At 37.9% G+C, this 12,772-nt stretch overlaps 3 protein-coding genes across 3 annotated transcripts; 2 read left to right on the top strand and 1 right to left on the bottom strand.

Moving 5' to 3' along the window:
* The first annotated feature begins 3,725 nt into the window (after positions 1–3,725).
* On the top strand, positions 3,726–7,475 carry LOC124217556 (uncharacterized). The gene is made up of 3 exons (XM_046623356.1): positions 3,726–3,952; positions 5,854–5,985; positions 6,540–7,475. The coding sequence occupies exons 1-3, from the start codon at positions 3,847–3,849 to the stop codon at positions 6,569–6,571; spliced, it is 270 nt and encodes an 89-aa protein (XP_046479312.1). The 5' UTR covers positions 3,726–3,846; the 3' UTR covers positions 6,572–7,475.
* rept (RuvB-like helicase 2 rept) lies at positions 7,422–10,268 on the bottom strand. The gene is made up of 7 exons (XM_046623350.2): positions 10,117–10,268; positions 9,569–9,682; positions 9,018–9,452; positions 8,520–8,952; positions 8,143–8,411; positions 7,975–8,080; positions 7,422–7,709 (listed from the first exon to the last, which is right to left on the bottom strand). The coding sequence occupies exons 1-7, from the start codon at positions 10,120–10,122 to the stop codon at positions 7,684–7,686; spliced, it is 1,389 nt and encodes a 462-aa protein (XP_046479306.1). The 5' UTR covers positions 10,123–10,268; the 3' UTR covers positions 7,422–7,683.
* Positions 10,269–10,286: 18 nt separating this feature from the next.
* peng (Pumilio and CPL domain-containing protein penguin) lies at positions 10,287–12,772 on the top strand. The gene is made up of 2 exons (XM_046623349.2): positions 10,287–10,520; positions 10,691–12,772. The coding sequence occupies exon 2, from the start codon at positions 10,712–10,714 to the stop codon at positions 12,638–12,640; it is 1,929 nt and encodes a 642-aa protein (XP_046479305.1). The 5' UTR covers positions 10,287–10,520; positions 10,691–10,711; the 3' UTR covers positions 12,641–12,772.

Raw genomic sequence — 12,772 nt, 5'->3', positions numbered from 1 at the left:
TAGACAGCGCTTCCGCGCGGGGTTGGGGGTGGGGGTTGTCACTGTCAGATTTAGGTGATCCCAGTCACGTGTACGGGGAGCAAACGCCTCGGGATGAAGCAAATGAAACCTGCAGACGAGATGCAGCTCGGCGATAAATTGTACGGAATTTGAGGTATTTTTTCGAATTTTTATCAACTTCCGATTTCTTTCGCGTCGCATTTTACGTCACCCTCCTGGCGAAATATGCGCGCGGAATGAGAGACGGCGACGATGAACGAGCACTTGACGACGCCTGGGGTGCAGCTAGTTGTTCGCAGTCCATCCGCTCCTGGAAACAATGCGCTCTGTAATCACCAGCAAGTTACGCCCAAGGGTTTTGGGACATGGGATGCTCCGCCAATTTGGATCTCATTGTCAGAATGAAGCCTTCAGCTTCGAAATTACCGAGTCGCAATGAATTGGAGAATATGCTTGTTGCGTTAGGCGAATCGGTTCAGCGATAACTTATTTTAGATAGTTATAACGAGCGTGGCCACGTACTCATGCATGAGTGACTGGCAGCGAGGTCGCCTGGCTGTGTTTTTACAATTAACACAGCCTGTCGAATTCCTCAGCTCGCAACCAAGTCTTTGTTGACATGTCTCAGATACCCGCCAAGCAAGCAAGGTCGATTTGAAAAGTTTTCATCTCGTACCTAACACCAAGATCGGAGACTCCGATTCAAGGAGGACACAACCAGTCAAGTGTCTCGTAATAATAACTGGGTTTCGAAAATCGTATTACAAGTTCAATTAAAATTCACCTCGCTGGTAAGAAGACAGTGGAATTGTATTTCACGTTGATATCAAACGAATGCGGATTTTCGTCAGAAGTTTCTCGCCGAGCGTGAGTTTATATGGGCGAGGATTTCTGCAAGGGTGCGGTTGCAGGGAAACGAGGTAAGGGGGTGGAAATAAACCGGCGACAAAACGCGCGAGTGCGTTGAGAAATATAAAAATACGTGGGGTAAAATGAAACGCCGCGTATAATTAACGAGGGAAGAAGGGAGCACGGCACGTAGGTACATACATATTATGCATTGAAACCGAACGAGGGTGGGTTTCAAAGTTTTGTCAAGCCAGCGCCGAACAACGAGCATTGTTCAGCCTCGCTTTGATTCCGCGAGTCGAATATTCCACGGTCTTGCCACCGGGTGGAAATTGGAACATCAAAAACAAAATTATCGACAAATTTCAATGACTTGAGCTAGTTACCGTTCTCTTTCGGTTGACACGAAAGGAAACGAGACTCGGAAAGGGTTGAAGGAAATATCAACTCGCTAAAGCGAAGTGGGGGTCAAGTGGTTGGTGCTTTTCAAATGACCCAATTGAACTTTATACGAGTTTATTCCCTCACAAGTTCGGCATTCAACGGCACCAGCTCCACGCTTCTATTGTTAAATCCTGAGACAGCTACGGCTCGCTGAGCCTCCCGAACAATTATAATTACCTACTTCTTTCCGTGCTGTGTATAAAACTCTCTTCGTACACTTGCCGTATCTTTCATTTGGCGACTGGAGTTTAGTATACTTATAATTTTAAACGATATTCACGTCCGTTGACTAAAACTTGTTCAATTACAAGAAAGAAAATCCGCAATTAAAATTCAAACTATCTTTACGAAAACTCATTAAGGCTGATCGATCGTGTTGGTAATTAATTATAGATACCAAAAAATAAACATGCTACTAATTGATCGACGAGTGTTTATATTTCATTTGAATCACTATACATGTATGTTCTTTTTAATTTCAAGTATCAAATAAAATTACTTTTCCAGCAACAAGAGTAATGTACGCGGCTCAATTTACTCAATTAAACCGATTTCTATCAGCGAATTTCATCACAAACGCGTTTTAATTTTTCTCTAGTAATACAAACGTCGCGGTATCAATGCAATACTTTCGATTGCCCATATTTGGTGTACATGCAGCATGGAAATGCGACATTCTCGATCCTTTTCCAAACTGTACCGATACAACTCCGGCCGAGATCCAATCGATCTGCGAACTCGGTGAGATCACTCGTCGCATTAATCGTGTGCAGGCGTGCCAAAGAGAAGGGAAATTGTATCGGTCACCGTTGCTTCTGTCTCTCTCTCTCTCTCACTACTCTATTCCCATATTTTGTTTTTCCTTTATCTTTTCTTTTCACCGCATGCACTAGGCAAAAACCGCGAGAATAGTTCCTGCACTTTCTCAACCTCGCCACATTCAGCTCAATAATCCGAAAAATACGTCGGTATATAAATATAAATATAGGTATATACATAATGCACGTACCAACGGCGAGTAAAAAAATTCGCATGATTCCATCCGCTGCCTCCGGAGTCGAGAGAACACCTTGCGTTCTCCTTCGTGGCATTCAAAGCCCACGCACGAGGCGTGTGTGGGTTGCCCTTTGTCGACGTTTTGAGGGTCACCGAATCTGTCGACTATGCATCTAAATCTCAGTTGGTTACTGCAGAAATTGAGAAAATTTTTATTTATTTTGTTTACACCAAAAACTTCTAGGAATGATAAACCTTTGTAATCGTTACAATGTAATCGGTTCAAATATCGTTGGAGTTACAGGTACAAAAAACATGCTACGAATGAATTTACTAATTGTCAATAATAAATTGTCTGATTATTGTTACGTTAAATCTGTCTGTTTGGTTTACTTAATTTTTCTTACAGTAATGAGCCCCTTGTTTATCAATTCATGGTTACACCAGCATCAAATTGTCGCGGTATAAGTTGTTAGGAAACATAGAACAAGTAACCATCATAATCAAAAAGAACAGTAACACATACTATAGATTTGTTGGTTACAGCCACAAAACTCATTTTCATTTTGTATCCAGACCTATATATGTTTCGGTTATATAGTTAAAAATTGAAACAATCGAAGACCGTGTAGCAAGCAAAACTAGCAAAACATTTATTTCGGGGCGAGTGTCATGGGTTAATGACAAGGGGAGGAATGTTTTTGCCTGCCTGCAGGTCACAATTCACGGTCTGTCCAATTTCAAAGACTCGGTCCCTGTCGGCACGTAGCTGCGTTCTTTCGTCGATATTAGGTATCTACCAAGCTTCTGTGCGGAGGTCTGGAAGAGATATATAGGAACCCATATTGCTAAGCCCTTCCCGCGCACCGTAGATTTCCCATGAGCTCCAGATATAACTCTGGTTTCTCTAAACAGGATTCAAAACTTTTTGAATTTTTTTTTCACACTAAAATTGAACTCGCCAAACACCCTGAATCGCGGAGAAACAACGCACCCTGGTTTAAAACAATTCTTTGCGATCAAGAACTTGCGAAAACTGAAATTTATGGCGGTTACGTAGTTCGACTATGGTTGGTTTTGAAAAGGCGATAAGTAGAGGCAGAGAAAATTCTGTTCCCATTTTTTTGTTACGTAGAAAAAGATATTGTGTCATTAATGTGGAGCCTAATTCTCAGTCAAATATTATCATTCATAAAGTCGAGAAGAATTTTTGTAAAAATATGTTTTTTTTCAATTTCTTTTTTATTAATGTTCCGCATTTCTTAAGGTATCAATAAGTGAAGATAAAATTCAAGAAAACGAGGGATGCGAATAATTGTATGGATGTGTTGCCGTGCCTGCGAGTCATTTAGCTCAATATATCGCGGAATATTGAGAACAGCATACCGCGACCGCGCCAAATGTTATTATTCAACTTTCCCCACTCGGAGCAAATATGTTTTCACCAAACACGCCGGAGTTGTATAAAGATTAGTGACGGTTCGGACCTCGAGACGAGACAACTCCGTTCTTATTTTCTATTGTTAACGCACGTGGTATACATAAAAGCGTATAAAAATGACGGGGAAAGTGATTTTCGTGATGGTCCTGCTCTGTGCTGTTGCCCAAAACATGGCGAAACCGACGCTCTATAAACGGAACGATGACAACATCTTCGAACCCGGTAATAATTCATTTACACATCGTCTACGCAATAATGTTTTGAACCAATTCGCAGAATGTTCCGTTCAATTTTCCTCAATCATCGTACAAAAATGGACAAAGAATTTAAGAAAAAAAAAAAAAATAAGAAAAAGGAAAGATAAATAGGAACCTCTATCGTAGAGTATATTAGTTGTTTTTCGGTACAAAGATTCGTGCAGTTACCAAAATTCTCTTCCAACGATAGAAAAAAGATATTCAGAAAAGAATTTATAACTTCAGGTGATATGAATATGGAATAAAATTTAAAGTACGTACCATAATCGCACACTGATCATAGGTCTATAAAAGCTGTTCAAATTGATATCAAAATTAAAAATGATGATAACCAGGTGACAAAATTGACCACATGTAATTAAGTGGCGCGATTTTGCGAGTATAAGTTTGAAAAATCAGCATAGTAAATAATATCAAAGTGCAATAATCGCACGTTCGTTCGAACGAACGATTGTAAAACGAAGAGTTTCATGGCCGTCCTAAATCTACGGCCGAGAAACGTCTGCTTTCGAATCAAATGCCTACTTGGTCAATCTCACGTGGAATATACGGCGTGCAACAGCAGCAGCAACGTGATGTGGAGAAAAAATACTTTCTCCTCAATTGTTGCGCCATTCAAGAGATGCGGAATACAAGCGAACTGAGAATGAATTTTTACAAATATAAGAATATATTTGCGCGTGTGATAAAAAATTTTAGATTATTTTTCTTGTCTTTCACCGACGGATTTGTGGAAAAAATCTAACACTAAGCTTCTCTCGTTCGTCAGAACCACTGCAGCATATTCACCTGTTATTCAACGTCTCAATTTTGTACGGTTTCTAGGAAGAGGTTGTGACTAATCGTTTACATAAGTCACAAACACATTGCAGCATCCTGTCCAACATTTTGGATTGGCATTTTTGTTTTATTTTCTTTTTTTTTTAAAGTAAGTTGGATCCACCGTCGTGTCTCGCACACTTTAAAATATCGAAGGACAATATCGCGTTCCTAATCGGTCAAAGCTTCACCATCGCTTCAAATAGCTCCGTTTAAGAGCGTACGGCTGTTTAAATACACGAGTAATAGTCGGCAATTAGCATCACACGTGTACAAAACGTTCAGGAGATGAAATTCTTGGTAGTTCTGTTCAACAGGTGAAATAGTGAGAAATAACGAGTGAGACTAACGGGATGGTGACGTCAAACTGCGTGGGTTGTGAATATAGCAAGATCGAATCTCAAGTATACGCGATTATATGCAGGTCTCGCTGTGGACTTTCGCATAAAATCCGACTGGCTTGTTTAATGTTCTCATACAATGCCTGTGCAAGCGTATTTTCCGTTGAGAAATTAATATCCCTGATTCGATACTCTGATTGATGTGAAAAAATTTCTCAAAGTGAAGAAATTATCAAAGTTCTTTTCCCGTAGTTTCTACATTGAAAATCGAATATTTACAAAAATTATTTAGGAATTGTGAACAAATTTTTAAGCCTTGTTTTTCTTTTCCCCTCACCCACAGACAGACTTTGTCCAAGTCCTTTGAAAACTTGTCTTTTTTTTTTGCCTTCTGAAATTTCTCCGGGAAAAGCTTATTTTTAAAATTTCATAACCATGTTTCAATACAGTGGATAATGATTTTCAGATTCAATACTTATTCTACTGAATTTTTCCTGAACTCCTTCCTAAACCAACGTAGAGTTTACTCCAAACGCGTTTCAAATTTTAATAGAAACTGAGAAAGTAGCAAAAAGTGGGTTTTACACCAGAACTTAGCAAACCAATTTTTTCGACCGTTTAGAATTAAATACGTGCTGCAAACGCACACAGAAAGATACAACAACGTGTTTTTAACATTCTTTGATGTTTTTTTTTTTTTTAACAGTAATGGTACCAGTATCCTCGACTGTAATCCCATTACCAGAATACAAGGTGGCATACGGTTTTGGATTCATATCAAAGGATAAAAAGGCTCAATCCGCTTTTAAACCGAGCGGTTCGATAAAGTTGATTACAGGTAAGTTAAACGACGATTCATTAGTCATATTTGTGAAAGGAATTGGGGATTATAGAATTGCGGTACACCTGGTTTTTTCAAAATGATCCAATAATTTAGTTACGGATAAATCAATAGCACAAACGATGTCACGCGGGTACGATTCGAAGTTTCATGTAAATTTGAGCAGATCGCGTTGATGCCTGTAACCGTCGTGAATGAATTTGTTATTCTAATTTGTCGAAATTTAAATCAATAGAGGGTTGGCATCGCTGTGATTCGGTCCAACACTTTTGAGGTACAAAGGTTTAATCGAAATGTAATGCACGATAGATACGCGCTTACCTGGACAAACAAATAATGATATAATAATCAAAATTTCTGCCCGTTTTTTCTGTATTAACGTACCATGGACCAAGATTACACCAGCGGAAATGTTTGCAATTATCGAGGATAAGACCAAGATATTAATTAATCATGATATTATTTTTTGCTACTGCAGATGTTGGCGAGAATATATTGCTGTCAATATTTTATTAATAGTAGTTCATATTTTTTGTTTTTTTATTTTTCAGCCAAAAAAACGCAAGACAAGAAAATCGAGTAGTCGTTAAAAATTTTAACATTCTCCGCGCCTACACATGAAGCACCTTTTTAAACGGAGACACGTTTACAACGCTCGAGGAATGGAGGATATCCTACTTCACTTTAGCAATCTAAGATTTAACTTTGAATTTATCGAGAGTACTAATAGTATTCTAACAACCGAAGTTTACGGGAGCAATTTAACTGACATTTACCAAGCTCAAGCCTGCGGTAATAGGATGAAACATTGATTTAACGCAATCAGTCGAGGAAACCTCTCGCACCTTTGACACGGGAATTTAAAAAAATAAGCGTAAGCGTTAGATTAATTTGAAATTAAGTAATCCCAGTTCTAAAAAAGTATTGTCCAAACGGAAATAGAATAAATGAAAAACGATCGATTCAGTACTGCAAACCAAAGCTTGAAAAGTTTTACTAGCGTTGGATCAATAATATGATAATAAAATTGTTCTTTTTCATTTGTTTTTGGTGCAATTATGCCTGAATTGACTTCGAGGTTGGGTCTAATCATAGAGGAATAGAAGCTTTACACCAAAAACTAATTTTTCTGTACAAACATTGGTTTTTTCAAATCAATAACAATTTTATCCGCATAAGTTTTGCAATGAACAAATTAGGTAATAATATTCTGTTGCGCATTTCAAAGATCTATTGGCTACTCTAAACCCATTTCATTTTTGTAACTGATAAGACTATGTACGTACCTAATAGATTACGAATATAGAAAAGTAGAACAAAATCTCGAATATTTGCACAGCCCAATGTTGGTACAGACACTATAACCAGTGCTTTATATTAAAATAATGATAATAATATATACGTATAATCTACGATTATTTAAAAATGCAAGATTATATTTTTTATATTTTTTATTATTTCATAATAAACCGTCGTGTAATTATTTATATACTTGTATGCTCGTACGTGATGATAGCAAAGTTTCGCACGCCATATAAAGGTAAATAACACAAAACCAGCGCGGCGAAACGGCGAATTGTACTGGAATTACAATACCTGTGTTGGTAGATCTACATTTTTTTGTTCAACTCCGAACGTGCGACTTTGTCAACTCCATCAAACTTTAGAAAGAAACTCGATGAATCCAGTCAGTTATTACGCAACTTCCATAGCTTGTTCTTCTGCGCAAGTAGAAAAAGTCATTTCATAACGGCACATACAATATAAACACGGAAATGATCAAATTGGTTCTCATTTCATATTTCAATTTTCTTTCAGTTTGCAAGCATAGGTATGTGGAAGCTCAATCTGATAATAAGTATTCTGTGTGTGTGTGTGTGTGTGTGTGTCTAAGGACAATAAGTAGTTGTTTACACTCAGAATCAAATATTTCGTGTCTGAATCCATATTCAAAAAGTAGGTACATCTAATGGTAAGAAAACTTACCCAATTCATTGAACATGAATTCATCTTGGTATTCTTTCAAGAACTGTGAAGATCTATTCTCGTCAAGAAATAGGGAATACACACGTTTCACATCATCAATATTGACCTGCAACGAACATCAAGTATGTACAAATTGACAAGACGACACTTATAATTTTATTCGCATACCTCAGTGCTTTTGCGCTTTCGACTAACAAGCGACGCAGTGGTGATCAACTGAATAGCGTATCTAAGCGACGTCTCTAAGGCTATTCTGGTCAATACTGTCAAAGCATCGTCCGCCATCTCACAATCCTCCTCCTCGCATCTAATTTTGAGAATTTCTTTAAGATCTTTTTCTTGATATGGACTTGTGGGCACGATGATCATTCGATCCAACAGATCAATCGGTATACCGTGAGGGCTTTTGTAAGTCGTACCTCTAATCCTTGTGATTCCTGTCGATTATTAAATGCCGTTAATGGAATCACTGGTGGAGTGGAATTATCGATTACATTTTCTTTGGGTAAGAATAAACTGAATCTTAAATAAATATAAAACTCTACCTCTATTAGTGGCCATTATAACGACAGGTGCCATTTCATTCTCAAGGGCTCTATTGAGGAATGAAAAGCACTCGATATCCAGCATGTGTACTTCATCAATGAAGAGAACACCAGGTACGATTTCAGCTTTTCCTTCTTCTCGCCATTCTGCAACCTTAGCATTTATCTGATCCCGTACTTCAGACTTTATTTCCCCCGTATCTCCGGAAAACAGTGCCAAAAATCCGTGAGTTCTGCTGTTAATAACGTCAACTTCGTGCAAAGTAACCGTATGTACCACTTCCTTTCGTTTTTGGAGCTCTCCTTCTGGGCATTGAACAAAACGGGTTTGTGATCCCGTCGCATCGTAGTCCCGAGCTCGTGTGAACGAACGGCCAAGTCTGTTAATTTTTCCAGTGGCTTTATCAATCGTTATAACATCTCCAGCTTGTACCTTTAATGGAAACATTTTTCATTTAAATTTTGTCGATAATTTATAACTGTTTTCACTTTACTTACCTTTTCCTTCATCAGGCTATCAATCATTTTATTGCCCAGATCGTAAATGGTTTCCATCTCGGTTGTTTTCAATGTCAACTTTCCTACTTTAGCGCCAACACCGGTAGCTGGTCTGTCAACTTGAATCTCTACTACCTCCCCTTCGATAATTTCCGTTTCCTCTTTGATTCTCACTCCAATTGATTTTCGTATCGCCTGAGTTAAAGCTTCAGTTTTACCCATTTCTAAGGAATAAATCTCCGAGCCTGCCATTGACGTGAACGGAGTATCTAGACCAAGAGCTTGGGCCATTCCCATCGCAATTGCAGTTTTACCAGTGCCCGGTTGTCCAGCCAACAAAATTGCTCGTCCTGCGATCTTTCCATCCTTGATCATTTCGAGCACAACACCTGCTGCTCTCCGAGCCATGAGCTGGCCCACCATACCTTGAGAAACCTGCGAGTAATTCATATTTGTTGTAACGAAATTTGTACATGATATTTGCTGAATTCCGAGTTATTGATACAAGGCTGGGATACATTGCAAATATAATATATTATTGTGAATCTTACATTGCGCGGCTCTAAACTGTCATCCAGTCCCAAACCTCGAATGTGAGAATGAGCGCCAATGCGCTCGATTCTAGTGATCTCACGAACTTCTTGCACCTTTGCTGCAGCGACGGCCTGGAATAAAGTTTTTTTTGTTACTGAATTTGGTTCTTGGATACCTTTAATGTTGTCTAATCTAAGTATAAAAAAATAACAACCAACGGATTGTCAGTGGTAAATGTTATTAAATGAATAGTTAGTGTGATCTTCAATTTTTAAAACATGCCGCAGTAAACGATTGCAATAAAATTTAGCATTGAATCACATTGAAATGACGGAAGACTGTGTTGATCGTCGCAAATTTGTAGGTTACCGTTCACGCGTGCCAAACGCCGCATGTCGACACGGTTATGTTTTGAAGAAGAAGGTTTTTTGAAAAGACGAATTTACAGAGTAAGCTTCAATCAATAAGCTAGTAGGAAAATATCAAATTTATCAATCTTTTCGCCGAATTCTATGCGAAAAATAATAATTTAAATGCATAATATCTACGACGCATTTCCACTTACCGCCATGATTTACAACTCTGTTGACTGATCGTAAAGTTGCCAAGGAAACAGTGTTCTGCATGCGCCACGCATCGCTGTAGGCTACATTTTTACGGGTAGCGAAACCTTGCGGTAGTATTTAGCGTCATTTTATTGCCGCAGCGCCACGCTGCGACAGAAAGTAACTAACCGTGAAATGTGTCTGCAGCTCAACGCAACTGCTACCTCGTGAATCCTATTACCAGAATTCAGAAAGCCAAGCAAAGCCAAGTGCACGCCACGTGATCGTACATTGGCGCAATAATTTACACCTTAGCTTAGTGATTCTATGGTGCGGTTTATTAATTTATAAATATCCGATAATTCACTGACTTTAGTATAATTACTACTGATTTGCTTACGCTGTTCGAAATTCAGTCTGAGAAGTAAGTATTTCAAAAATTTAAACTCAATTTTCATAAATCGGTGTCGTCTTTAATAGGTTATGTTTTGCACGCACGTTGTTCGAAATGTTTGAAATACTTGCAGAAGCATCAGAAAGGTAGAAACAATACGTTACGCTAGATAAATTTTACGTACAATTTTTCTTTTCAAGTTACAGATAAAAATCGTCATCATGAAACGCCGGGAAAAGGAAGCAGTGAGCCTTAAACCGATAATTAAAAAAGCTAAAACGGCTGTCGACCCTACTGCCAAAGTGAATATCATAAAAAGTTCAGATGCGAAGCTAAAGAAGGTGAACATCTCACAAAAAAATGACGCTTTGGAGAAAAAAGGTAAATTCCAAAAACCAACTGCTGCAAAGAAACCTGCCAAGGCAGACAAGTCACAGAAATTGTTTGACAAGATTAATAATAAGAAGAAAAGACTACAAACTCAGGTTCAACACAAATCTACAAATGGTAGCACAGACACAACTGAGAAACCAGATTGGTTAGAGTTTAAAAAACAGAAGAAAGAACTGCGGGAAAAACGAAGGGAAAAAAGACTGACGAATGCGTATGATGTTACCGTCAAAGCTAAGAAGATTGGTGAAAAATTACGCAGAGCAGATTGTTCTAAAGAAGAGCGTGTAGAGCTCACAACGCAGCTATACGAATTACTCAAGGGACAATTTAGTAAACTTGTCTTCATGCATGACATGGCAAGGATTGTTCAATGGCTTCTCAAGTACTGCACTTCTGAGATAAGAAAAAATGTTACTGATGAATTACAGAAAAGTATTGTTCTAATGTTACAGTCGAAGTATGCCAAGAATTGTGTCAAAACATTGTTGAAGCATGGGACAGATGAAATTCGAGCTATGATAATTGCGGCGTGTAGTGGCAATATAGTTAGGCTAGCAAGCCATTCAGTATCTGCACCAGTACTTGAACTTGCATATTCATCTTGGGCGACCGATGCAGATAAATTATATTTTAAACAAGAATTTTATGGTGATATGTACAAACTAGCCAAGGACAGTCAAATCAAAACACTTGCTGATGTCTATAAGCTTGCAGGAGATATGAAATCTGCAACTCTCTCAGCTGTCAAAGGAAATTTGATAAAAATACTAAATAAGAAGCTGATTAACACCTCCCTTGTACATTCTGTGTTGCTTGAATTCTTAAGGAATTGCACCAAAGATGATAGAGATGAAATGATCACTATGGTCCGAAGTTTGATTGCAGAATTATCTCAGACAAAGGATGGTGCTAAGTCTGCAATGATTTGTTTGTGGCATGGTACAAAGAAAGACAGAAAACTTGCGATGAAGGCATTGAAAGATCAAGTCAAGAATGTGGCGACAAACGAGCATGGTCATATGGTGTTATTAGCTTTGTTTGACTGCATTGACGACACAGTTCTCGTGAAGAAAATGATATTGACAGAATTGCTGAATGATCTGACAGAAATTGCGTCAAATGAATATGGCAGATGCGTAATTCTATATCTTGTTGCTAGAAGGGATTCACATTATTTTCACCCGAAAGTAATCGAACAACTTAAAAAAGGTGATGCCAATGAAACTAGTAAAAAGCCACCAGAAATACGAGCAAAAGAGCTATTGGACGCAGTAATTGATAAGTTGTTAGAAACTGTTACTACAGAAGTATCGACATGGCTATCAAATAGTTCAATATCAATGGTTACGTTGGCAATATTGAAAGCAGGGGATGGAGAGAAGCTCAAAAATGCTCATGAAACTATTAGAGATTATATAACAGATCCAGAATCAGTAATAATGGAAAATGAAAAGGAACAGAAGGTAATTGAATCTTCTGGGCTTCACATGATGCTGAAAAAATTGATACAGAATGATAAAATACTTATTGAAAACAAGAAGTCTACCTTCGGAGAGGTATTGATTGACAAATTGAACCCAGAAGTAATGAAACAATGGATTGAATTCAACAGAGGCTGTTTTCTACTCATAACATTGATAGAAAATAGTGGTGAGACCACAGCCAACATTGTATTAACTAAACTGAAACCTCTACAAAAATCTTTAAAATCTAAAAAAACACCAGGAGCATCTATATTATTAAAAAAACTCAAGTAATGCCTCTGTGTTGAGAGCATCAAATGTGTGTTTCAAAAAATGTACATTATTTTGTTTTAGTTGTTTATTTCAAATCTACTATTTGCAATGATGTAAGCAACATTAGATCTTATAAATATAATGTTTGATTCA

The sequence above is a fragment of the Neodiprion pinetum genome, chromosome 4, assembly GCF_021155775.2.
Source record: "Neodiprion pinetum isolate iyNeoPine1 chromosome 4, iyNeoPine1.2, whole genome shotgun sequence".
In the NCBI taxonomy this organism is placed as follows: Eukaryota; Metazoa; Arthropoda; class Insecta; order Hymenoptera; family Diprionidae; genus Neodiprion; species Neodiprion pinetum.
This window is presented reverse-complemented; position numbering and strand designations above follow the sequence as displayed.